A 25,385-nucleotide genomic window follows, 5' to 3' on the forward strand; every position below is an offset into this window, starting at 1 on the left:
GCATTAGTTTTGCACGGAAAACACTCCTTGGCCTAAATTCGGCCATATCCACTTGCCCAAATGTGCTGACCTTATCACATTTGTGATGACTGCTATGGCCGTATTTAGGCCAAGGAGTGTTTTTTGTGCAAAACTAATGGTTGGAATGGATTCTGACCCCAGACAGACAGTTCAGTGTCATGCAGCACTATATTTGTTCTTGGCCAGTATCCCAGTGCAGTGCAGGGGTGAAACTGGGATATCGTCGTCACTGTCGGCAGTAAACCTCCAATGTCCAAAACGGTTTATTTTCAAGAAATGTAAAAGCGATGAAAACCATGGATCCGATGCAGTTGCTATTTAGTCACAAATTCTACTTTTCATTGGTTGAATAATATTATACTATATACTACTATTTAGTGAGTTAGTGTCGAAGTGTCCTTGAGCAAGACTTGAACCCCTAATTGCTCCCGATGTGTAGTACAGGCATAATGTTAGAATTAACCCTGAAGTTTAAAAAAATATTTCATATTAAACCTTTTTTTGTGTGAAACTTTCAGCTGCAAGAAAACGTTTAGATACAACATTGCACGTGCCCTTGCAACGTTACAATGTCTATTACGTTCTGCTCTGGATTTCATCTAATCATAATTGCCAAGGATCAACAGTGTTGGCACCAAACCGAAACCAAACAGAGCTTAGGACAAAGGTTGACGGATAACGGGAGGGGTCGGGGTTTAGGACGAGGACTATTTATTTGGAAGTGAGGTGAACCAGTAAATGTAAAGTGCTTTTGCCGTGTGCTCGTCAACATGAAGAGCTGTGTCCTTCTCTTGGCCTTGCTGCAGTCTCTGTACTGCTCGGGTAAGAGCTGTGTCTTTCTCTGTCTTTCTCCTCGTTTCGAGCTTCTGTGGATCTGCTACTTTTGATGCTTTCGTGTGACGCTCTATGATGAAACAGCAGGGCGTTCATTTTACAACAAGAACACAAAAGGTTCAAATACAGTAACAATTTTGTTTCCTCAGGCCTGATAACGGGCCATAACAGTGTAGCGTGTGTTTTCCCTCAGGCCTTCCGGTGTACAACTCGGAGATGGCTGTAATGGCAGACAGGGGCCTGGGAGCAGCTCTGGGCGAGGTCAACTCTGTGTACGCTGGGACTCACCTGTACCGAGTCACTAGAGGCTCTGTCACACGGGTGAGGAGAGGACACACACACACACACACACACTACAGTACGGTTGTGCCGTTTGTGAAATCGATCTTGTAAATATCTGGAAACCCCTTAAGAGACCCTACAACTGTGCTGTTTGTAAATAAGCTATAGAGACCATAGTGTGCTATTTGTGGAACAAGGTTCCCACATTGTTGGCAAGCTACCGTGCAAGGCATAGACGCAATGTGGGGTTCAGTCAGTGTCTTGCCCAAGGACACTTTGACATGTAGACAGGAGCCGGGATTCGAACCGCCGACCCATGGCTCTACCTGATCATTGGACCTCCTTGAGCCACAGTCGCCCCTTGTAAAACTGTGATGACAATAAAGATAATTCTGATTCAAAATTCAGTACTATGTGAGATCACATCACTTATGTAGGTGTTCAACCTACCCTAGTCAAAATCTGGCGACCTCGGAACGGTCGGATCCACGTATCTCTGGCCACCAAAATATTCTCTGCCGGGATCATAACAGTAATAATCCCATATCCCAGGTCATCCCTGTTGCCATGAACCCTGCAGGACATGCTAAGTATGACCTCCTGCTGAGCTTTGGTGTCAAAGAGTCTGCGTGTTTGAAGAGTTCCAGAGAGGATCCTCAGGGATGTGCCTTCAGACCCGGTTTCTTCCTGGTAAGACAATCCTTGTCTTTCACTTTCATCAGACCTGGAACAAAAATAGCATTTGCAAATATCTGTTTGGTGTTCGTTGTCATGTTAACATAGTATCGTGTCTTAGAGTTTAACCAACTTTATTATTAAAAATGACAAGAGGTGACATTCCACTGGGAATAATTATAAACAACAATCATACATAACAATTTCTACATTACCCCAAGCATTTTTTTGGCTTTTTGCCAGGTCACAGGACCTATGAAAATCTGTGTGTATGACACACAGACACAGTGCACTGGGTTCATCTGGCATCTGTGTGGTCAGTAGGGCTGTTGACTCTGTTAACTGACTGACTGACTGACTGACTGACTGGCTGCACAAACAAACAATCCGTGGACACTAAACATATGATACGGAAAGGATGGATTAACCCCCACGAGGGCCCCGTGGCTAGTATTTGAGAGGCCCCCATAGTACGCATGCACACAACACTTTGTGTTTTTTCCGGGGTTTTTTATCATCTTTTTGACCTAAATTTAACATAATCAACAGCCAATGAAGGTCCCCAGGAGCCCTATTCTAGTTTCCACGAAGGGTCCCTGAGGGCCAAGGGTTCTTGGGCAGCGGCCCCACTGGCCCATTGTCTAATTTGGCCCTATGATACGAGCGTAACATTTATTAACTGAGCTCATTTCTACTGCATTCTATTTTCATTCTCCTTTTGCCCACAAGAACTGATCTGCAAGTTGACAACAATGTACAATGTCATATATGAATGAACCCTATACCCCTCACCTCTCATGCCTCCCTCCCTTCCGCCTCTCCAGCCCTCTTATTCCTGTGTCAGTCGTGTGCGTGTGTCTGCGCTGTCTGCCCAGGTGGTGTCGCTCCGCTGCGGCCATGGTACCAGCTCCTCTAGCTCAGAGTCCAGCGAGGAGGTGAGAGAATGAGGAGAGAAGAGATACAGTAGCACTCTGACAGAGGAGAGATACAGTACAAGCATTCTGACAGAGGAGAGATACAGTACAAGCATTCTGACAGAGGAGAGATACAGTACAAGCATTCTGACAGAGGAGAGATACAGTACAAGCATTCTGACAGAGGAGAGATACAGTACAAGCATTCTGACAGAGGAGAGATACAGTAGCACTCTGACGATACATTAGCACTCTGACAGAGGAGAGATACAGTACAACAGCAAAGTGTTTCAGGATACATCGAATTTGGGAGTAAAACTTGCGGAAAAAAACAGAAAGAAGTTGAGATATGGAGATATGGGTGGCCTCCTAAAAGGAAAATACTTTATACACTATCAACCCTATCTTAACATGTTCTTAGCATGACCTTAACATGTAGATATAACTGTTTTGTTCTCCATACCAACAGATCTTCTACAGGGGAAGGCAGCATGTCAATATCCCATCATTGGTCAACAGAGGTAATGACACATTATATTATATTATCATATTATAGTCAAGCATCAATGATCATCAGTCAGTTTTATGCAAAGAAAAATGGAAAGTTATATGAATTACACAATTCTCTTCCACCTTCAAGAATCACAGTGTTTGGTACATTTGGTAAGCAAGTTTTAGCCACCCATCCTAGACTGTCATATCAAAAATCAGTTTGTAAGAGAGGACACTAACTTTCTTCAACTCATCTTACTTTAGTTTCGCACTGTTTTAGTAACGTCTTCATGCCATTCAAACAGGTCTACAAACAGCACTGTTTGAGTGAAGTCTCCACTCCATTCAAACAGGTCTACAAACAGCACTGTTTGAGTGAAGTCTCCACTCCATTCAAACAGGTCTACAAACAGCACTGTTTGAGTGAAGTCTCCACTCCATTCAAACAGGCCTACAAACAGTCAATGACATCAATAGCATTCCTTTTTTTTGGGACTACATTGGGAGTTACGTTTAGGATTACCTGGTGGCGACTGTTCTGAGGCCGCTGGATTTGGCCCGGGGCGAGCATGATTCTGGGATAGTGTTCTTGTAATCCTATACGTATCAGTATAGTATCCGATGTGGTGGTACCGGTTCTAGTATGGCACCGGTTCTCGGTACTCAACCCTATACTGGTCATGTCGTAGGCCTGTTTGAACGTGTGGGAATATTTAAAATCCTCACGTTTGATCACGTTTGATCGTTTCTCCTAATGTCATCTTCAACCTCCAGACCCCCCAGCACCTCCTCCTCCTCCTCCTGCTGTTCCTGCCAGCCCCAACCGCTTTGCCCTCAAACAGGATGTTCCTGCCAGCCCCGACCGCTCTGTCGTCAGACCGGACGTGGAGGTCACCATGCCCAGAGGAGACGTCTTCAGCAACTACCTGGTATGAAGAGACCTTAGAGTATATATGAATTCATATATACTCTAAGGAGGAGACACGCGGAGAAAACATCTTGGCGCTGTCGGGCAGGAAACTAGCTCCCATCTTTTTTTCGTATTATTAATCTGTAGACATTAAAACATCTTAACATCCTAGTAGGATTTGTGTTTCCTTTTTGACTTGATAAAATGCATGTACAGTTCATGGTCAAACCACAAGAGGGCGACCACGGTCCACTCCCACTGTAGCTGTTTCACATTGTATTGATTGAAGTTACTTGGACTCAGAGTCTGCAGCACTGCAGCATATTTACACAGTGATCTAAACCATTTAGGACTGACGCCTAAAAGAAATCTTCTAAATCCTAAACGTTTTCTGAAAACCCTATGTTTCTATGCCAGTGTGCTAAACATTTTTCCTGTCAAGGACCCCCAGAATTATGGATGGAAACCACAAGGTTGCCAGCTCGAACCCGGGCTCCTCCAATCAGTTTCCGCCGCCATCGGTGTGTGAATGTAATGCATAATCTTAAGCGCCTTGGATAAAGGTGCTATATAAATGCATCATTTACCATTTATGGGTAGGAGCTTTCCAACTGTACAAGCAAATAAAATCACGCAATTAAAAACAAAATGACATGTGAGATGAGTTTGACCACGGGAGTGCAGCGGGACACATCAGAGACCTATAAAAACATCCCTGTAATAATATAACATTTTTATTTTGGCATAAATGGATGTGTAAGCCTTTATTTCCAAGTGACATGACACATATATAGCTTGCCTACTTGCAATGGTATATGGGTTGGGGTTTAACACTTTGTCTGTGTGTGTCACAACCATCTAGTGGTGAACACATCAACCCATTCTGGGCGGGAACCCCTTTTGGTGTTAGCGTTACGTTATGCTTTAGCTATTGAAAAATAGCAGATCTACAAGCTCATAGCGCTCCACTCGGTGGCGCGCTATGAGCTTGTAGCTTGTAGGTCTGCTATTTTTGAAAAATCAAAGAACGACTGACATAGAAACATAGCTTTTTCTCACATTCTCACATCACATTTCTATCTATAAGGACAAAGAGCAAAGAGCAAAAATTGCTCTTTTGCTATGTGAAAGAAATGCCACCGAATTCTTAATTATTTTCCTTCTCTATATGGGCAGCACTGCATGCTTTTATTGATCTGCTGTCTGATCAGCGTGCATGATCATCATGCAGTAGCTAGATGCGCGCTCCAGTGCCGAGATTTCTTCCCGTTTCGCCGACTCTTCGTCACTTTCGGTCCGAGTTCTCAGACAGAACTCGGACCGGAAAGTGACGAAGAGTCGGCGAAACGGGAAGAAATCTCGGCAAAGATGAAGAAGAGTCGGCAGGCCGAGAATTCCGGTATTCTTTTAAACTATAGTGTCTACCGTGTCTTTAACTGCGACTAAAGCCTTTACCACAAACTGCAATCAAAGGGCTTTTTGAAGGAATACCGGAATTCTCGGCCCGCCGACTCTTCTTCATCTTTGCCGAGATAAATATTCAGTAAAGTATTCTGATAAGATAGGCAGACAATATAATACCAAGAACCCCCAGTTTAAAATGCATTAGGCCACAGACCCCCATTTGATACCATTTGATCTCTGGGAGTACACTATCATCAGTGAGTGTTAATTTAACTCTGATTACCATTTCTGATCTACTTTGAACTGGCCTATTAAGTGCACATAATGTGAGCTTGTAGATCAGATGCATCATGCAGGCTCTGAGAACATTCAGAAACTTGCTGAAAGTGCCCTGAAACGTGTAGAAAACTCGGCAGAATCTGAAGAAGAGTCGTCGCGCGGCAATTCTTCTTAAGAGCCTGCCGAGTTTTCTCCACGTTTTGCCGACTTATCTTGATAAGTCGGCAAAAAGGGTAAATCTGCCGAGTATTCTTGTTACCGTTTAAAATACCCAATCGAGTACAAAAAGAGGAATATTTGGTGATGCTTGTGTAATTGCTCTGCCAGAGCTCGGGTCGGAAGTCTATTAACCAGTCCAGAGAACAAAGGTGAAACATGACCATGTAAATATTTAAAAAACAATTTGATGGTAGAGATAACCATAACATTTTCAAGTTTTCAAATAATTGTAGTGTTGTAAAAAGCACATTTGCCTCCGAGATACTAGTGGAGACAAAAGCACTGACAATTGGAAATTCTCCAGTAGCCTAAAGTAAAGAAAATACCCCAAATGATTGTAATCATCAAGTACAGTACTTGAGTAAATGCAATTGGTTACAACACGCAACACTTTATGAGCTTTTAGATCGGCTATTTTCAGCAATTGTAAAATCAGTCATTATGACGGCATCAAGGCCCGCCAAAATACATTTTGGTCGACTAAATCAACTGTAGATTTAGTCAACTAAAATCTTACGATATTTAGTCGGCTAAAACTAGACTAACACTGAAACATTCCAGGTGACTAAAATGTGACTAAAACTAAATGAAAACTATTTAAGAGACTATGATGAAAACTAAAATCAAAATTTGCCGTCTAAATCAACAGTGCCCCCGGGTCAGGGCGGTGCGTTGGACGTCCTCTGGGACGATGAGGACCAGAGGTTAAAGGTTGACGTCCTCTGGGACGATGAGGACCAGAGGTTAAAGGTTGACGTCCTCTGGGACGATGAGGACCAGAGGTTAAAGGTTGACGTCCTCTGGGACGATGAGGACCGTGGCGTCTCGGTTTCCTCTCCTCACCACCGTCTGCAACGCCGCGCCGCGCTTTACGGCGGCGCTGACATCAGTGACCGACGCCACTCGCTCGCTGTTCACGCTGACGATGACGTCACCCTTCTTTAGCCCCGCCCTAAAGAGTGGACAGGGGAGGAGGAGAGGAGAGGAGAGGCGAGGAGATGCGAGGCGGGGTGGGGAGAAGAGAGGAGAGAGATGACTTTGACTGATTGAATAGTTTACAGTGCAGTCAAACATGCACTTTCGTCCATGCTAAACCCCTTATCCCTATAAAACTACTTTGCCTTTTTAACTATTTCTAAAAAACATTTTTGAATATGTAACGGTGGATATTTAATTTTGTGGGTATTAACCGTGGAACTGTGTTTTATTTTGTAGCATTGACTGGTGATTTTATTTTCTATAATGTGTCTGTACTTTTGGGGTAAAGCTGAAAAGCGTACAATTTAATGATGATTCATTATTGAGTCAATTATATTAGGCTACTTACCTACTGTAGTGTGATTGGCAGATGTGGGGAAAGGGGTAGTTTCAGAGAACAGGACTCGGTGCGCCACCAGTGCAGGTGCGTGTGGTTTCCAATCAAGGAGAGAGAGAAGAGGCTGCGTCCGTTTGATTTGTGATCCTAAAGTTTGTAACATTTAATGTAAAATAGTATAGCTGTAGTAGCTGTCATTCTGTGTGTTTTTGCTCGACAACTACAGTGAAGCTGCAGAAATCATGTGTATCCCTTCAATTATATTAGGCCTATGTGTGTGTGTATATATTATATATATATATATATATATATATATATATATATATAATATTGGTTATTGTTACAATGGGAGTGATAAATACACACACACACACAGGCGCTGGTGTTACTATGGAATTTATGGGAGACGGGGGTGATACGCGCGCGCACGCGCGCGCGCACACACCTCGTTCTAGAATTTCTCAGAAAACTGTCGTGATTCAAGCAAGACGTAAACTGCCTCTTTGTTTGTTTGATACTACGTCACGGTTTCATGTTAAGATCTAGCTAACAACTCGTCGCGTCGCAACGCGGAGTGAGCTTGTATAAATTTCTACTACGTATGCCATTCTAACTTATTGAGTATACTGTCACGGCACGTACTGCACTGTATCGCTATGTAAAGATTCATCATAGAAGTATCCATGTCAGACGGACCATTATTTCCACCTCACACGGGATGTTGCAAATAGTGAGGAGAGATTATTTTCATTTGAGAGAGAAAAGGTTACATCATCATAACTGACCAGTCATTGTAGGGGTCCATTCATGTACTCTACTGTATACTTAACAACATAAAACAAGGTATATTTCAAGAGCAAGGGGTCGCAGTAAACATCCACCCTAAAGGCCTATTCATAGTCTGTATTTTGGACCACCGCGCACCGCTGACCACCGCGAAATAACGTTGAGCGGCGGTGAGTAAAAACAGAGAAGGGCTGGAGCGGTGGCGGTGGTTTGCTCTTCACCGCGGCTCAGTGACGTCATGTTGTAGTTCGGTGGTCACCTCACCACCGAAAATCCAGACTACCGTATGTATGAGCCTTAAATCTTCTTAAAAACAGCATCTGAAAGTTTGATGGGATGCATTTTTACACGTCAGTGCTGTGGCCACTTTTACATTGCATCTAATGAGCGATGGGTTTCTTCTGACCCCGACCTGCTGCGCGCACATACAGGTTCATCTAATGAGCGATGGGTTTCTTCTGACCCCGACCTGCGCGCACATACAGGTTCTAATGAGCGATGGGTTTCTTCTGACCCCGACCTGCGCGCACATACAGGTTCTTAACTTCTTATCAGTGTGACGTTGTCTGGAAATGTGTCAATTGTCAGTGTCTTAATTATTATGGCTAGTATCAACACTACTACTGTTTGATTTTCCTTTTTAGGCTCCCAACTCGTTTTCAGTATGTGGAACTTCTGTCAACCCTAAACCTGGACCTACCCATTCCTCAGGGAAAGCATTGGGTCTGGCTATGTAAGTTTTAATTTGTTCATGTTGTTACCTGCATCGGTACAATTATATTATGTGTCACTGTTAACCACTGAAACTGATTGCTATACTTGGTAAACTAATACTTGGTAGACTGGGGTCAGCTCTATGCCTGGTTTGCTCTTTTTCCACACTCTACACCAATTATCTCGAACAACAATAATCAATCAAAAATGATAAGCTCACAATGTGTTGCAGTGTGACACGTTGTGAGCTTGTAGATCTGCTATTTTCAGTGAGTGTCAGAATAGGGGCACTTTTTCCCCCATACTTTCTAGTAACTGTTTTCTAGTAAGAGATGCATTCTAGTGTTTCTATTCATCTTTAATAACTTGAAAAACTTTGTTTCACAGGATGCCATGCTTGATTCACTGCACAATAAATAAATAAAAAGAAAGGAAGCTACTTGTGTCTAACAATGAAATGGCACGAATAACAGGAACATTGGACTGGAAGGAAGCAACCTCGTCAGACAGAGACAGCTGAGGTTAATCCTCAGCTGTCACCATGGTAAAAAACTGTCAATCTGTTTTAGCTGAAAACTAGTGCAGAATGAACGTTGGGACCTTTATGCTGATGCATTTAAAGGTCCAACGTGTTGTATTTTTCAACAATGTTATGCAATTTACTTGAATCTGTAGAACTTGTTTGATTTATAGATTGATACAGGAGAAGATGACCGAGGCATTAAAGAACATTTGAGAGTCATGAAAGAGGAAACGGAGAAGGTCCGTCCAGACATAGAGCTCCTCAAGAAAGGTTGACACGAATCAAATTGTACCGGAGAAATGTGATGAGTCCCATGTCTCAGACTATCCAAAATAGTAAGTACAATAATGTGTCAATTGTCTCCTTATTTAATTGCATGAATTATGACTATATTTTATACATGTTTCCTCTACTTTGCCTTCTAAAGCTCACTTGGGATCTGAGATTTCGCCAACATTGATGTGGACCAACAAATCCTCAATAAGCTTGCTGCGATGGCAGAAAAAAGGTAATTGCATGAATCTAATTTGAACTGGTTAGATTTTCAAGTAACAAAAACTGACTGATGGCAGTAGCACCCTGAATTACTCACTCACTACTTGACTGACATTTGTTCTCGTGATTTTAAAGGATTATGAAAATAACATTATTATATTACATTTTTGAATTTTCTTTTTTTAAGGCCTCCAATCGGAAGCAGCAATTCTGCTCTTGCCTGCACTATTCAAGGAGAAACCAGAGTTGCTGTTTGAAGTTGAGGTGAGCCATGAACCGTTCACTAGTGTGAGAAGCACTATGTAATTGAAGCACATTTTATTATTGCATTAGTTTCATTAGTTGCATTATCATCTAGTTGTTTCAGGTTTTTTTTATATATATATATTTTTTTTTATCCCACGATTTTGTAACCAATTTTTCACCCCTGTGTCAATCATCTAATGTGATCCTGGGCTCTACACACCCTCCACCAGGGGGAGGCAGTTTAGTGACCAGGATCACTGCATGTTTTTTTTGAGGGTACCTACCCTAGGGGACACGGGGAGAACATGCAAACTCCACACAGAAAGGTTGTTTCTGTTTTTGACACAGTGGCTCTGTAGGAGACTAGCCAGAGGGTGTGTGTTTGTCTGATGGTTAATGGTATTCCCTCTCCCCAGGGCCAAGCTCAGACCAGCACTGACATGTCGACACCAAAGATGATGCTGAAAGGCTGCAGGGAGGGTCACCCCAAGAAATATGACCACATCATGCTGTCGATGGATGACCAGGTAATCACAGAGGAGAGTGTGGACATCTCAATGGCACTGGGACTCCTACTGTGCATATATTTTGTGTTCAGAATCCAGTACCCTAAAGGACTGAAAAAGACACTGACCTTTTTGGAGTTTTGGTGTTGTTCTGAAATTGAAGGATGCAGGCAAACTTCCTGTCACAGTAAAAAGAGTGTACAACTCCATCTATGAGTAGCATGTATGTAGGAGTCAGTGTTCTCTCTCTCTCTCTCTCTCTGTCTGGATGGCCACTTGAAGAGAGTCAGCTAAAAAGTAAGGACTTTGCCACTGGAGTGTACATTTTGTTTTAGAAATCCTGAAAGACTGTCAAAGTGTCAAAAACAGTCAAGTGTGTTGTTGACCATTATAATGTTGTTTCACAGAGAAGAACTTTAAAGGGATAGTTCAGATTTTTTTTAACTGTATGAAATACTTGCCATTAATATAGTGGTTGCAACTGTATTCATTGATTGCCTGATTGAGACCCCTGGTGGGAGTTCTGCTCTGGTTTTTGTGAAATATTAAGTTCCGGTCATTCCGGGGGGGGGGGGGGGGGGGGGGGGCACTGGGGCCACGCATTAAAAGTAAATTAATCCACAACATCATTTCTATTGTTCTAAAATATTAGTGCAAAATTGTTTACCCCTCTATCACACGGAACTATGTTTTTTGTGTATCACTACGCCCAAAAAAATAGTTCCATGTGATAGAGGGGTCAAAGTAAAACTAATATTTTAGAAAGGTCAACAATACAATGGAGTTAGTTTTGTGTATTGTGGATTAATTTACTTTTACTGCGTGGCTCCAGTGCCCCCCCCCCCCACAAAATGACCGGAACTACTTAATATTGACAAAAACCAGAGCAGAACTCCCACCACGGGTCTCAATCTGGCAATCAATGAATACAGTTGCAACCACTATATTAATGGCAATACTTTCTTGGATAATTTCTTATAGGATAATAATCCCATAGAAAAAATCCTATTGGACTTTTTTTATAGGATTATAATCCTATAAGAAAATATCCAATAGGATTTGTTCCAAAATCTTATAGGATTTTCTAATTGGATTTCCAATAGGATTTTTTCTATCGGAATCCTATTGGACTTTTTGACTAGGGATACGCGGACTGAATGTCCACAAGACGTTTTAAACCGTGATATGCTGCGATATTAAGTGATATTCAGTGCTTGCTAAACCAGCGAGGGCAAGTGACTTTTTTTAGCTGCAAGTCTCACTAGCTCAGAGAGAAGTTGTTGGGCTAAACAAAGTCTCTGCTGTAGGCTACGTCGGGACGACAGGAGAGATGTTTCTACACTGTAACAGTGAGATGCCTGCCTGCATGCTCTGAGGACATTCTGCTGCTGTCCTTCGTTTGGAAGTCGGGATCGGTTCCTGCTGGAGAGGAGCTCTGAACTGTTGCATCAGCATCACTTACCCACCCACCCACAGACACTCGTCACACGCTAATAAGGTACCTTTGTTTTATTTTCCTGGCTCAGTAGAGCGAAGGCCGAAGGGTCCATTCCGTTCGTACCCGCGAGCATCGATACAGGCCTGCAACGGGGTTGATTGTTTTTAATTATTGTATTGCCAGGGTGTAAACCGTGAAAGGTTGCCAGTCTATTGTTTAATTTTGAGGTTGAGCTTTGAAGTTAATTCATTTAAGTGTTTTTGGTTTATTTGAAGTAGGCTACTCTTGCAGCCACACATCATGTAAAATGATTGTTATACAAAGCAAAATGTACCTAGATCTAAAATGTAATATCATACACGTTGATGATTTGCCAATGGATAGAACCATGTGAATCATTTAGAAAATCAATTGTCTGAAGTAGCTTATTCTAGTCATTGTTTTCTAAAATGGTGGCTAGGGGTAAAATTAACCAATGTCGGGTAAATTGAGTCAATGGGAATCACTATTCATATTTTTTTTGCTACTCAAATTACTGAATGACCTTTAATCTGCATGTACATACTCATTTAAGAGAAGTTTGCAATATTGTATTAACAATATTGCAAATATATGGTTCTGAATAACAAACTTTTTTTAATTGTCTTAATATTGTTTAAATAATAAATAAACAAATAAATAAGACTATTTGCAAAAGGGAAAACTGTTATTATATTATTATCGATAAGTGAATACATTATCTATTCAAGTTTAAGCTTTTAACATTAAAATATCATGTGGTTCAACTTACCCCTCGACTTGGATCAACTTACCCCTTACCTGGGGCAAATTGAGCCACATGACCACTTTTTTTTTGAAGGTCATATTTTCATGGCCCTTTGTCATAGATGCTTATTAATTGATAGACATCCTGAAATATGGGTAGATCATTAGATTTTACCGTCATCTCATTTTGCCTTGCTTCCAGGACAACTTAAGCAAAAAGTGGTTCATCTTACCCCGGTCTCTCCTATAGGGTTACAATTAAAATAGGTTTTCATTAAAAGGATTTAAATTAGGCCTACATCTAAGAAGACTAAAATTGAGTTTAGTTCATATAATTAAAATAGGATTTTAATTTTCTAAAACAGGGTTTGGCATAGGCTAATTAAAAAAATGATAAAGTTAATTTAGCATAGGCCTAATTCAAATAGGTAGGCCTATTGTTTACACACTAATTAGAATAATAAGGGTGTTTTTCTGGTTTGTTTGAGATATAGGTTGATTGACAATTTGTATGTGTTTTGTCTAAGTAGGCTAAATGTAATTTTATTATAGCTGACTGCCCATTGGTTTCTTGGTAGCCTATTTACATAATACAAGTGTTTACTTATACTCACCTGGAAAACAGATTATTTGAAGTATACTTATACCTGCTAACCTGACGAGTTAAAATATTTACTGTACTTGATGACCTGGTATTGAAGTTAACTAATAATTACCTGTTTACTTACCTTATCTGGGAATTAAGATACTTGACGTTCTAATTACCTGGAGGAAGAAAAGAGTGTTGGTTATAATATTTACAGTAGAAAGGGGGCTGTGAATTAACTTAATTTCTAATACTTCCCAGTGTAGTCCTGAAACACAAATTAATGTAAACGTCTAATGTAAACGGTCTTGTTTCTATTCGGGTCCTGTGTATTCAATTCATAAACATGACGTGGGAAAAAATAGCTAAATTCAATATAACATCACAAAATATAAAACACTATACAGGTATGTCCAGAGTGGAAGAAAAAGAAGGGTGGGTGGTGACCACCTGTCTCGCCTCTGTCGTTTTTTACATACAGTTTGAAATTTGTTTGTAAAGTATTCGATCGATCAATCAATCAGTGTTCTGACTCACTTTTCAGCAGGTGTTCCAGAGAGAACCTCCAACACGTACACTCCAGACATCACATCCACGTCCTGAAGCTCAGCAGCTGCACTGCACGCACGCAAATACACACACGCACGCATGCACGCATGCACACACGCACACAAACACACATTTAACATCCTTATCTAGGCAGGCAGACAGGCAGACAGACAGACATGTTAACTCACGTTGGGGTCAGTGACATCATCCTCACTCCGATGTACTTCTTCTTTAGTGTGTTTTTGGCCGGAGCTGAAGGTCAAAGTTCAAATGTCAATACGACGTGTGTGTGTGTGTGTGTGTGTGTGTGTGTGTGTGTGTGTGTGTGTGTGTGTGTGTGCGCGCGTGTGTGGACTGAGAATGAGCGGGCAGGCGCAGTCGCTTGCCCGTTTGTCTTCCCGGAAAAACTGTGTGTGTAGTGCGCACGTGACATGCGTGTGTGTACTGTGCGTGTGTGTGCATGCTTGTGTGTGCGTGCATACTATGTAAGTGTTTGATCTTGTCAGCATGTGTATGTGTATAGTCTGGAAGTTCTGATCATGAGTGAAATATAAATGATTCCGTCATACAGTCTGGAACAACAGAAGTTCTGATCATGAATAAAATATAAATGCTTCCATTATACAGTCTAGAGTAACGGAAGCTCTGATCATGAGTAAAATATAAAGCAGAAGTGCACCCTCCTCCCTACATCAGTTTCGTCTTTACAATCACGTAAAGAAATTAAAAAAAACACTGCTCATCCGCCGAAAAATCTGTGCACAATCAAAATATTTGCAAGCTTCCTCTGGTCTACTGATGACCTTCGCGCAAATGTATCCTAATATAAATTATAATCATCTAAGCATATATAGCTTGCTGGTTTAAGCATATATAGCTTGGTGGAAAATAAATAAATGTAAAGATTTTTTCAAAATATACTTTTGTGAACGGAAATTGTAGCATCCTTACTTAGATTTCCTCTCAATTCTCACAAGTTCCAGACTCTATATAGCATTCAGGAGGTGTAGTGTTCCGTTCACCTCCACCATCTGTTCTCTTCCCTCCAGGTATATTGCATCCAGCTCACTGATGTGCTATCAAAACCAATTGCTTTTAGCTTGTTAACCAGTATGGAGTGGTTCATGGTGTCAAAAACCTTTTGGAGGTCCAGCATGACCATGCTGCAGTATTTGCCAGCATCCACCTCGTGTTTGATCTGGTCACTCAAATAGAGGAGGCATGTGTCAGTGGAGTGGGATGTTCTGAAGCCGGATTGAAATTCGTACATTAATTATTTTGATGCAAGATACTTTTCAACCTGTTCATAGACTATTTTTTCCATCACTTTCGAGATGGAGCTAAGAATAGAAATAGGGCGGTAGTTGCCGGGGTCTAATTTGCTCCCTTTCTTGTGCAGTGGGGTTACTTTGGCCAGTTTGAAATCTTGGGGGACCTGACTCTGTGTACTGTAGTTCCAGACTCTATATAACATTCAGGTGGTGTAGTTCAGACTCTATATATAGCATTCAGGAGGTGTAGTTCAGACTCGTATAACATTCGGAGGTGTAGTTCCAGACTCTATATAGCATTCAGGAGGTGTAGTTCAGACTCGTATAACATTCGGAGGTGTAGTTCCAGACTCGTATAACATTCAGGAGGTGTAGCTCCAGACTCTATATAGCATTCAGGAGGTGTAGCTCCAGACTCTATATAGCATTCAGGAAGTGTAGTTCCAGACTCTATGTAACATTCAGGAGGTGTAGTTCCAGACTCTATGTAACATTCAGGAGGTGTAGTTCCAGACTCTATAGCATTCAGGAGGTGTAGTTCCAGACTATATAGCATTCAGGAGGTGTAGTTCCAGAAGATATAGCATTCAGGAGGTGTAATTCCAGACTATATAGCATTCTGTAGTTCCAGACTCTATAGCATTCAGGAGGTGTAGTTCCAGACTATATAGCATTCAGGAGGTGTAGTTCCAGACTCTATAGCATTCAGGAGGTGTAGTTCCAGACTATATAGCATTCAGGAGGTGTAGTTCCAGACTATATAGCATTCAGGAGGTGTAGTTCCAGACTCTATAGCATTCAGGAGGTGTAGTTCCAGACTATATAGCATTCAGGAGGTGTAGTTCCAGACTATATAGCATTCAGGAGGTGTAGTTCCAGACTATATAGCATTCAGGAGGTGTAGTTCCAGACTATATAGCATTCAGGAAGTGTAGTTCCAGACTATATAGCATTCAGGAGGTGTAGCTCCAGACTCTATATAGCATTCTGAGAATAGAATGTGGAATAGTTGTCTGGCTACGTGAGAATAGTGTTTGTACCTTGTGTCTCAGACAGAAACTGTTTGATCTTGTCAGAAGGAATAGCGAATGAAATCCCTGCCGCCACCTTGAGAGTGTTGATACCGATGACCTCGCCGTCCTACACACACACACACACACACACACACACACACACACACACACACATGGACGCATGCACAAAGGCACACCCACACACACACACACACACACACACACACACACACACACACACACACACACACACACACACTCAGTTGAACTCAGTTGAACTCAGTTGGCTAGATCCATTTCCATAACCTGCTGGATATATCTATGATATATCATAGATATTATCAAATCATAGAGGTTAAATAAAATAAAAAAAAATAAATAATATAAATAATAAAGAATATAATATGATATGAAAATAAGAAAGCACTGACTATACAGTATGTAAAATAAGAAAAGAGAAATATATTAAATAGATATTAAATATCATAGATATCAAATAGATAGATAGAAATAATAAATATCATAGAACCTTCTTACCAGATTGACTAATGGTCCTCCTGAGTTGCCAAACTGCAAATAAACCGTTGAAAAATGAATTAATACCCATGATTGATAATCACATTGATAAATACATTAATAACATCCCATATATACCGTATATATACCAGTAAGACGCGCAAACGCGGGAAGCGCGAGACCCTGCAGATCATGTCTGTCTGTCTGTCTGTGTGTCTGTCCCGCTGTTACTGTATATGTGGACCTGGCCCCTTTTGTGCCCATATATGGAGCTGAGTGGACCTGGCCCCTTTTGTGCCCATATATGGAGCTGAGTGGACCTGGCCCCTTTTGTGCCCATATATGGAGCTGAGTGATTGCTGATGCAACACACTCCATATTTGGATAGCGGGACAGACACACAGACAGACAGACAGACACACACACACACACACACAGACAGACATGATCTGCTAGGTCTCATAGTAAGTGCTCACTGCGTTCGCAATTATTGCGACCAAATGTTGCAGTTAACTATGGAATCATGCATTTCCCGTCAGTGTGTGTGTTGGTTGGTCACCCCAGGTGAGAGAGCATGTGACATCACATGCCATCATCAGGGATGGAGCGCTTGACATCATCAGGGATGGAGATCCCTGATGTCATCAATATTGGCCAGCAACTCTTACCATCTGACCTCAAACCCTTAGATCTCCATATATGGAGCTGACATGTTCTGACATTCCATATGTTGGTCCTTCCTCTTCGATGTCTCCCTTTTGACTGATACCTGTCCATTTAAACTCAAGACGGGCCTGCCCCATCCCCCCAGGGGACGGGGGGATGGGGGGGTCAAACCCCCAAAACATGGGGTTATGGTTAGGGGTTGGGGTCAGACTAACCAGTACCAGTACCTCCACGCTACCTAAAACCCCCCGAAATGCACAGTTATTATTATTATGAATTACCTGGCTGTGATTTCTCCTCCTCCCATGTGACTCAAAACGTAAAAATGTAACCACATTATCAGCAGCTCATGGTCAAAACTCACTGTATGACCAACTGTAAGTAGCCTATTCTATATAAAATGTACAACGACATCAGTTCCTGGGCAGGGGGGGGGGGGGGGGGGCCCATCCCCCACCTATTTGCACCCCTGCATTCCATAGCGCCAGCGCTCGCCCAGCAGTCTGCTGTCACCCAGGTGGATGCATGCACGCGACCTCGCCCTTGTCGCTTCTTGCCCTCAGGCGTCTTACTAGTATATATATTTACATTAATAATAGATGTATTATGTACATTCATAATATATTATATTTACATTTATAATAGCGTCCGTCTGGATGTACTCCTGGTCAGAGAACTGAGCTCCCAGCTCCTTGCCTCCTCTCAGTGTTGTGCTGACGATGCCTGTTGTCACCGTGTTCTGGAGAGAGAAGGGACTTCCTATGGCCACCACAAACTCTCCTGTAATATGATTATAATACCTTATTAATAATCTAATATGTTCTGAAGAGAGCACTATATCTCCACGACAAACACAATCACAATTTGTGTCCTCACTTTTGTCTTCAATGTTTGTGTTTACGTATACTCAAAAACAGCCGTTCATTTTCAATGGCATTCAATGTTTGTGTTTATACACACCCTCAAAGCTGGACATAGGAGGGGCCCCTCAACAATATAATATGTTCTGAAGAGAGAAGGGACTGCCAATGACCACAACGAATTATCTTGTAATATAATACTTTATTAATATCTTTTTTATATATGTTTATTTATTTGGGCACATCAATTTACAGTATACACACACATGTGCTTGTATCATTACATTGTAGCGTCCCTTTTTATAATGTGTGTGAAGGGTGAATGTAATGCCCAATCTCTGCAAATAGCCTTGGATAAAGGCGCTATATACATATACATAATATGTATATGTATATAGCGCCATTATACATGATAATGTCCCGTTCAGTGATTAAACATGATAATGTCCATTCAGTGATTAAACATGAAAATGTCCGTTCAGTGATTAAACATGATAATGTCCATTCAGTGATTAAACATGGTAATGAGTGAACTCACCTGGTCTGATGTCTGCTGACTGACCCAGGGCCAACACTGGTAACTTCATCTGACACACACACACACACACACACACACACACACACACACACACACACACACACACACAGTTGTTGTTGTTGTTTAGGATTGTTGCACGTGTCATGTAGAGTGATGCACAGGAAGTAGGGATTGAACTCCAATCTCCCACTCGCCAGACCGACACACACAACCTGTTGTGCCAATAGGGCTGAGCTCGATTGGCAGGGCTGTTGTGGGCCGGGTCTTGGTGCTACACACATGCGCACAGACAGACAGACAATCTGACTCTCTCTCTATCTCTCTCTATCTCTATCTCTATCTCTATCTCTATCTCTATCTCTATCTCTATCTCTATCTCTATCTCTATCTCTATCTCTATCTCTATCTCTATCTCTATCTCTATCTCTATCTCTCTCTCTCTCTCTCTCTCTCTCTCTCTCTCTCTCTCTCACTCACCGGAGCATCGATCTTGAGCAAAGCGATGTCTGTTTTCTCGTCGGTGGATTTGATCTTGGCATCGAACGTTGCTCCGCTCATCAGCTCCACCTAGAGGGCGACAATACAGACTAAACTGGAAAAAGTGCACGTCTCCGCCAGGTTACGTAGGTTATCCTAGTATAACCTACCTGACCTATCTAACCCTTAGGGTTTGGTTATAGGGTTAAGGTTGGGTTATAGGGTTAGGGTTATATTTACCTTGATGCGGTGCTTGTTGGCGACAACGTGAGCGTTGGTGACGATGAGACCGTCCTCTGAAACCACGAAACCTGACGCAGTGGCCACGCCCACTTCACGCTTTGTAAACGCCATCCTGTCAGGCAGGCAGACAGACAGACAGAATCGTAAATACTCCCTACTCGATAACGTTTGGTGGTTGGTTTATATCCCCCCAAAACACCTAAAATGAACACCTGCATCAACTTTGAAGACGGTTTGGTCGATGAGACCGCCAACATAAAAAAAAGGAACGCACAACCCCCCCACTTAGCTTTAGCCGCAGTTCGATCACAGTGCTACTTTGTTTAGCTTCTTTTCATGGGTGGGAGGGAGGGAGGTTGGTGCAGGATATAATTCTGTAATCTGTGTGTGTGTGTGTGTGTGTGTGTGTGTGTGTGTGTGTGTGTGTGTGTGTGTGTGTGTGTGTGTGTGTGTGTGTGTGTGTGTGTGTGTGTGTGTGTGTGTGTGTGTGTGTGTGTGTGTGTGTGTGTGTGTGTGTGTGTGTGTGTGTGTGTGTGTGTGTGTGTGTGTGTGTGTGTGTGTGTGTGTGTGTGTGTGTACTTGCGGTACAGCTCTATGTGAACCACTGCAGGGCCGATCTTCTCCACAACGTCAGCGATGAAGTTGAACCGAAAACGATGACTTTCAGCCTGATGCTTTACTACACGTACGCAAGTGTGCACACACACACACACACACACACACACACACACACACACACAGGAGGAAATGCATAATGTTGCTCCCTATTTCAACTTTTTACGTTATGAATAAATGATTGTTTAAGACTTCAGGCTAATAGTTTGTAGATCAGCTATTTTCACTAGTTTGGGGTCCCGATAATGTCTATAATTTCTGTTTTTGGTCACGGGAGGGCTCGAAGTTCACGGTTTCGTGTACTTTGCATTGTAATCCCCATAGGGGGAATCTTAGATCGCCTCATATAAGAACTGTGTTTGAAAAAGAATCAACAAATAACAAATCATCCAGGCCGTTGAACTCATATGGATATGAAGAATCAACTGACTGAGAGAAAACGCTAATGTTGGGGTACCCGCTGTCCTAGTGGTCCAGGCGCATGCCACATAATATATAGGCTTTGGCCAGCGCGTCGCGTGTTTGAGTCTAGTTCATGACGACCTTTATGTCTCTCCCTTCTCTCTCTCCCTTTTTCTGTCAATCTCCACTTGAGATTTGAGATCAATAAAGGCAGAAAAGCCAAAAACAAATCCTAAAAAAAAAAAAAACGCTAATGTTACTGCTGCTAAATGACTTACATTTCCGCTAGGAACAGACTATCAAATATGAGTGACCGACTGGTCCTAAACGATACAGAGACACCTCCCGGACAATATCGCAGTTAGTTTATTTTTGGACCACAATTCTTATATGAGACGATGATGACCCCATGTTATTCTCCATAGAGAAAAGGTGTCCGTGAGCCAGCAGGGGATGAGCGAGTGACGTCGGCGCCCTGTAGGATCACAGTGACCTGGTCTTACCTTGGCCACAGGCACCGGCGTGCACTAGGACCACAGGGCTGCTGGTCGTCTGCGCCTCGGCGTTCAGCCTCCTCATCTCGCACACGTCGCGGTACGTCACGCCGTCGCTCCCGCACACCGCCGGACCTCCGGGACTGACACACACGCACACCCCCGAGGCCACACTCCGGGACCGCACCTTTAAGGGTTTCATGACATTCCTTTTCATGTATTTTCTTCTTGAGTGGTGCAACCACTCCAAGGAACAGCAATGTCCGTCCTAACCTACAGTATGTGACTATGAGTACCAGTAGGGGCAAAATTGGCGCTGTTGTGCCAGAAACAGAGAGAGAGAGAGGCAGGGGGGAGAGAGAGAGAGAGAGAGAGAGAGAGAGGCAGGGGGAGAGAGAGGCAGGGGAGAGGGGAGTTTCACCACTCGGTTCACACGGGTGTGACTTTTACGTTTTATGACCTCAATTACACCCACACAGCCTGAAACTGATTTTCTGTGGTCAGGGGTTTTCTCTGTGTGTTATGAAGCCTGCTGAGTTGCAATGAAAACAGGCAAAATCCCTCAACAGTGAAATCTTATGGCAAATTGTCATGTTATGTCATTGTTATAGGAAACAAGTGCTCAATGTTTTGCCTGTGATGTAACAGTCCACAGGCAAAACAGAGCACTTGTTTGAGCCAGAAAACCCCAGAAAATCTACTGTATGTTAAAGGATCAGGTTTTGTTTTGGTGAAATTGAGCTCAGAAAATTTAAAAAGAAAAGAAGACCAGACCTTTAAGAACAACGTTGGTCTATTCAGTAGGGAGATGCACCTTTAAAAGGCCACTTCCCCCCATTTGCAACCAGATCTTATTTTAATGATTTTTGGGAGACAAGAAACACTTTCCTGGGTTTTTTAGAGCAAAGTAGCAAAGTATTACTTAATACTCAATACAATGAAAATTACAATGAATGCATTAGTGCTAATAAGTCATGTTATATAGAGAGGGGTGATGTCATACTCTTCCAAATTAAGTTGGAGACTGGAGAAGACGTCACTTTTTTTGTTACGCCCACAAATCAACCATGCATTAGCAGTCCAGATTTTGGACCCAATCAGGCTCCGTGTTCCGGGCTAGTGTCGTTCACTGATTGGAGACTGATGATGACGTCACTTTTTTATTGCGTTGATTGGCTGAAGGGTTTGTCTTTCAACGCTGTACTCCCACAACCAGCGTCCAGACTCCACAAAAAATGAATGGTAATGCGAGGTCAAGTGGGAGTGGGAGAGTGGTTAAGCAGGCTACGAAAATCCCAGGAGTGGATTGTGTGGATGATATACAGTACTTTATCAATCCTATCTATAATATACAATCATATATCTGGGAGATCTAAAGGTCAGAGGCCCTTTGACCAATGACTGTGAACTTCAGTTGTTGACTGTTTCCCATGACCCTCTACCATATTGCCAAATTACAAAAACTATGTAAGTAAGTAAGTAAAGACAATTACAGTCACAGAGTGCTTTAACAACAATAAAATTAAAACAAGTCAATAGTCAATAAAACAAGTCAAGAACTAAATCAATAATAAAGTAAGACAAAATAGAAGAGTAAAAGTAGAGTAAAAATAAAGCAATCAACATTTAACCAGGCCGGCTATGGAAAGGCCTGTTTAAAAAGTTGAGTTTTCAACAGTCCTTTGAAAATGTCCACAGAATCCACAGTTCTTAGGTGGAGTGGGAGCTCATTCCATAGCCTAGGGGCAAAACCTGCAAAGGCTCGATCGCCTTTGGTTATTCGTTTTGTCTGAGGAACAACCAGCAAAGCCTGTGATGTGGATCTCAGTGACCTTCTGGGCACATACGGTTGGAGCAGGTCAGAGAGATAAGGAGGTGCCTGGCCATGGAGAGTCTTAAAATGTATTCTGTAATTAACTGGGAGCCAGTGTAGGGAGGCAAGGATATATGACAGGATCTCCTGGACCTGGTCAGCAACCTATAGCAGCTGTATTCTGAACCAGCTGTAGGCGATCTAATGCGGTTTTAGACATACAGGTAAACAGAGAATTACAATAATCAAGACGTGATGACACAAATGCATGGATAATGGTTTCTAACTCCGGGTGTGAAACAACTGATCTTAGTGTTACGAAAGTGAAAAAAGCAGGTGCACGATACAGAATTAACGTGTAATATGGGGTCTTTGCCCATTTGTGCTTGATCCCTAATAATAATAATAATACAAGGAAGTGTAACATAAATTTACCGTGGTACTGGCCTCCACGCCACCGCTCCATGTGCACCGCAGGCCGGCCGCGCACGGCTCCGGAGACCCCGGGATGCACGGCGCTCCCTCGGAGATGGCGTTGGGGGAGGAGGAGGAGGAGAGCAGGAGGAAGGTGGTCAAGCAAAGCAGGATGCACCACGAAGACATGATGAAGCAATGAACTAACCAGAACCCAAACTAAACCGAATCCAAACTAAACAGAACCCAAACTAAACCTAATCCAAACTAAACAGAACCCAAACTAAACCGAATCCAAAGTAAACGGAACCAAGAGTAGAGGAGAGGGCTGGGCTGTGATGTCACTCCAGAATGGGTGTTCTGGTCCGTTCTGTGTCTCTGTGTCTTCAGAATGGGTGTTCTGGTCCGTTCTGTGTCTCTGTGTCTTCAGAATGGGTGTTCTGGTCCGTTCTGTGACTCTGTGTCTTCAGAATGGGTGTTCTGGTCCGTTCTGTGTCTCTGTGTCTTCAGAATGTGTGTTCTGGTCCGTTCTGTGTCTCTGTCTTCAGAATGGGTGTTCTGGTCCGTTCTGTGTCTCTGTCTTCAGAATGGGTGTTCTGGTCCGTTCTGTGACTCTGTGTCTTCAGAATGGGTGTTCTGGTCCGTTCTGTGTCTCTGTGTCTTCAGAATGGGTGTTCTGGTCCGTTCTGTGTCTCTGTGTCTTCAGAATGGGTGTTCTGGTCCGTTCTGTGTCTCTGTGTCTTCAGAATGGGTGTTCTGGTCCGTTCTGTGTCTCTGTGTCTTCAGAATGGGTGTTCTGGTCCGTTCTGTGTCTCTGTGTCTTCAGAATGGGTGTTCTGGTCCGTTCTGTGTCTCTGTGTCTTCAGAATGGGTGTTGTGGTCGCTCTGTGTCTTCAGAATGGGTGTTGTGAGCCGTTCTGTGTTCGTGTGATGAAGTGACCTCACTGCAGCTTTCTGACAGAGAGCAGCTGGGGATAAACAACTTCTTTCTTTCTTTCTTTCTTTCTTTCTTTCTAGAACATTCTGTCTTTTAAGAATAAACAGTTTCGTTTATTGTTGAACATCTGCTGTTTATATATACCCCCTCGCTGGAAGAACTGATCAAGGTTTACATGAAGTAATTAATGTAAAGAAAAAGAAGATTTATACTCTAGTAAAACACAGTTTTACATGAATTAATTGCAGTAAAAAAGTTTTACTTTAAGTTTTAAAGGGGAATGCCACTCATTTTCAACATTTTACTATGTCATTAATATACCTTAGAGGTGTTGTGTGGAAATAATAAAAAGTCCCCCAATTCTGTGTTTCCTAGAACTGTAGGTCTAGATCATTAACATGGTGAATCACATCTTGATGACATCAAGATGTGATTCACCATGGTATGGTGTGTATATATAACCTAAAATACAAAATGTCCCACATTATTTCACACAGAGATCTACAAGCTCACAACGTGTCGAAAATGACGGATCTACAAGCTCACAACGTGTTGAAAATGACGGATCTACAATCTCACAACGTGTCAGGCTTGCACTGATAATGATCAGGATATTGCGTGGTGTTTGTGTTAGAGTGAACACCCTAATCGCCATGGAGACCAGGATTTGAACAGAGCTGTGGGGAATCTGAGGACCCGAGGGAGAGCAGGGCGTGTGTGTGTGTAAACTGTGTATGTGTGTGTGCGTGCATGTGTGCGTATGTGACTTTGTTCAATTGTCTCTATCCCAAATACATTTTCACATTGAATCCCACTCCAGAAACATGGTCCTCTAGCCTAAGGTATACATGGCCTGGGGCATACTGATTGATTCCAATACAATAACTATTCCAAACATGCAAACATGTGCCCGCTTTAAATACTTATATTCTATATTAGTACCTTAATGACTAGTAATAAGAACTATAACTAAATGTATTTGAAGTGAAATAAAATGTTCAGGATTCCAATGCAAAAATAGCGAAACTAGCTGATCTACAAGTTCAAAACGCGTCACTTTGAGCTTGTAGATCAGCTACTTTTGCCAGGGCAGTATGTCAATCTTCACCCCTGTTTTACGGCACTGCTTTTAGAGATCTGTAGTCCCTCAAGAGAGACTGGGCCGCTGTTTTC

At 42.4% G+C, this 25,385-nt stretch overlaps 3 protein-coding genes across 4 annotated transcripts; 2 read left to right on the forward strand and 1 right to left on the reverse strand.

Moving 5' to 3' along the window:
- The first annotated feature begins 931 nt into the window (after positions 1-931).
- LOC308311936 (secreted phosphoprotein 24-like) lies at positions 932-5,460 on the forward strand. The gene is made up of 5 exons (XM_080758745.1): positions 932-1,176; positions 1,690-1,827; positions 2,637-2,747; positions 3,196-3,247; positions 3,993-5,460. Exons 1-5 carry the CDS (start codon positions 1,072-1,074, stop codon positions 4,151-4,153), a joined length of 567 nt encoding a protein of 188 aa, XP_080614871.1. The 5' UTR covers positions 932-1,071; the 3' UTR covers positions 4,154-5,460.
- Positions 5,461-6,721: 1,261 nt separating this feature from the next.
- On the reverse strand, positions 6,722-24,149 carry LOC308311935 (serine protease HTRA1B-like). 2 transcript variants are annotated; one of them, XM_080758743.1, is made up of 12 exons: positions 23,297-24,149; positions 21,058-21,235; positions 20,117-20,216; positions 19,535-19,649; positions 19,295-19,384; positions 18,818-18,866; positions 18,054-18,199; positions 16,775-16,807; positions 16,265-16,364; positions 14,142-14,205; positions 13,942-14,022; positions 6,722-6,982 (listed from the first exon to the last, which is right to left on the reverse strand). In XM_080758743.1, exons 1-12 carry the CDS (start codon positions 23,462-23,464, stop codon positions 6,814-6,816), a joined length of 1,293 nt encoding a protein of 430 aa, XP_080614869.1. In that variant the 5' UTR covers positions 23,465-24,149; the 3' UTR covers positions 6,722-6,813. The 2 variants fall into 2 exon arrangements, with proteins under 2 accessions (XP_080614869.1, XP_080614870.1); XM_080758744.1 differs by lacking the exon at positions 13,942-14,022.
- LOC308311937 (uncharacterized protein) lies at positions 7,875-13,905 on the forward strand. Its single transcript, XM_080758746.1, has 7 exons — positions 7,875-8,075; positions 8,776-8,864; positions 9,539-9,703; positions 9,796-9,876; positions 10,051-10,127; positions 10,526-10,636; positions 11,923-13,905. Exons 3-7 carry the CDS (start codon positions 9,673-9,675, stop codon positions 12,052-12,054), a joined length of 432 nt encoding a protein of 143 aa, XP_080614872.1. The 5' UTR covers positions 7,875-8,075; positions 8,776-8,864; positions 9,539-9,672; the 3' UTR covers positions 12,055-13,905.
- Positions 24,150-25,385: the final 1,236 nt, after the last annotated feature.

The sequence above is a fragment of the Protomyctophum bolini genome (assembly GCF_963924005.1).
Source record: "Protomyctophum bolini genome assembly, chromosome: 24".
NCBI classification, from domain to species: domain Eukaryota; kingdom Metazoa; phylum Chordata; class Actinopteri; order Myctophiformes; family Myctophidae; genus Protomyctophum; species Protomyctophum bolini.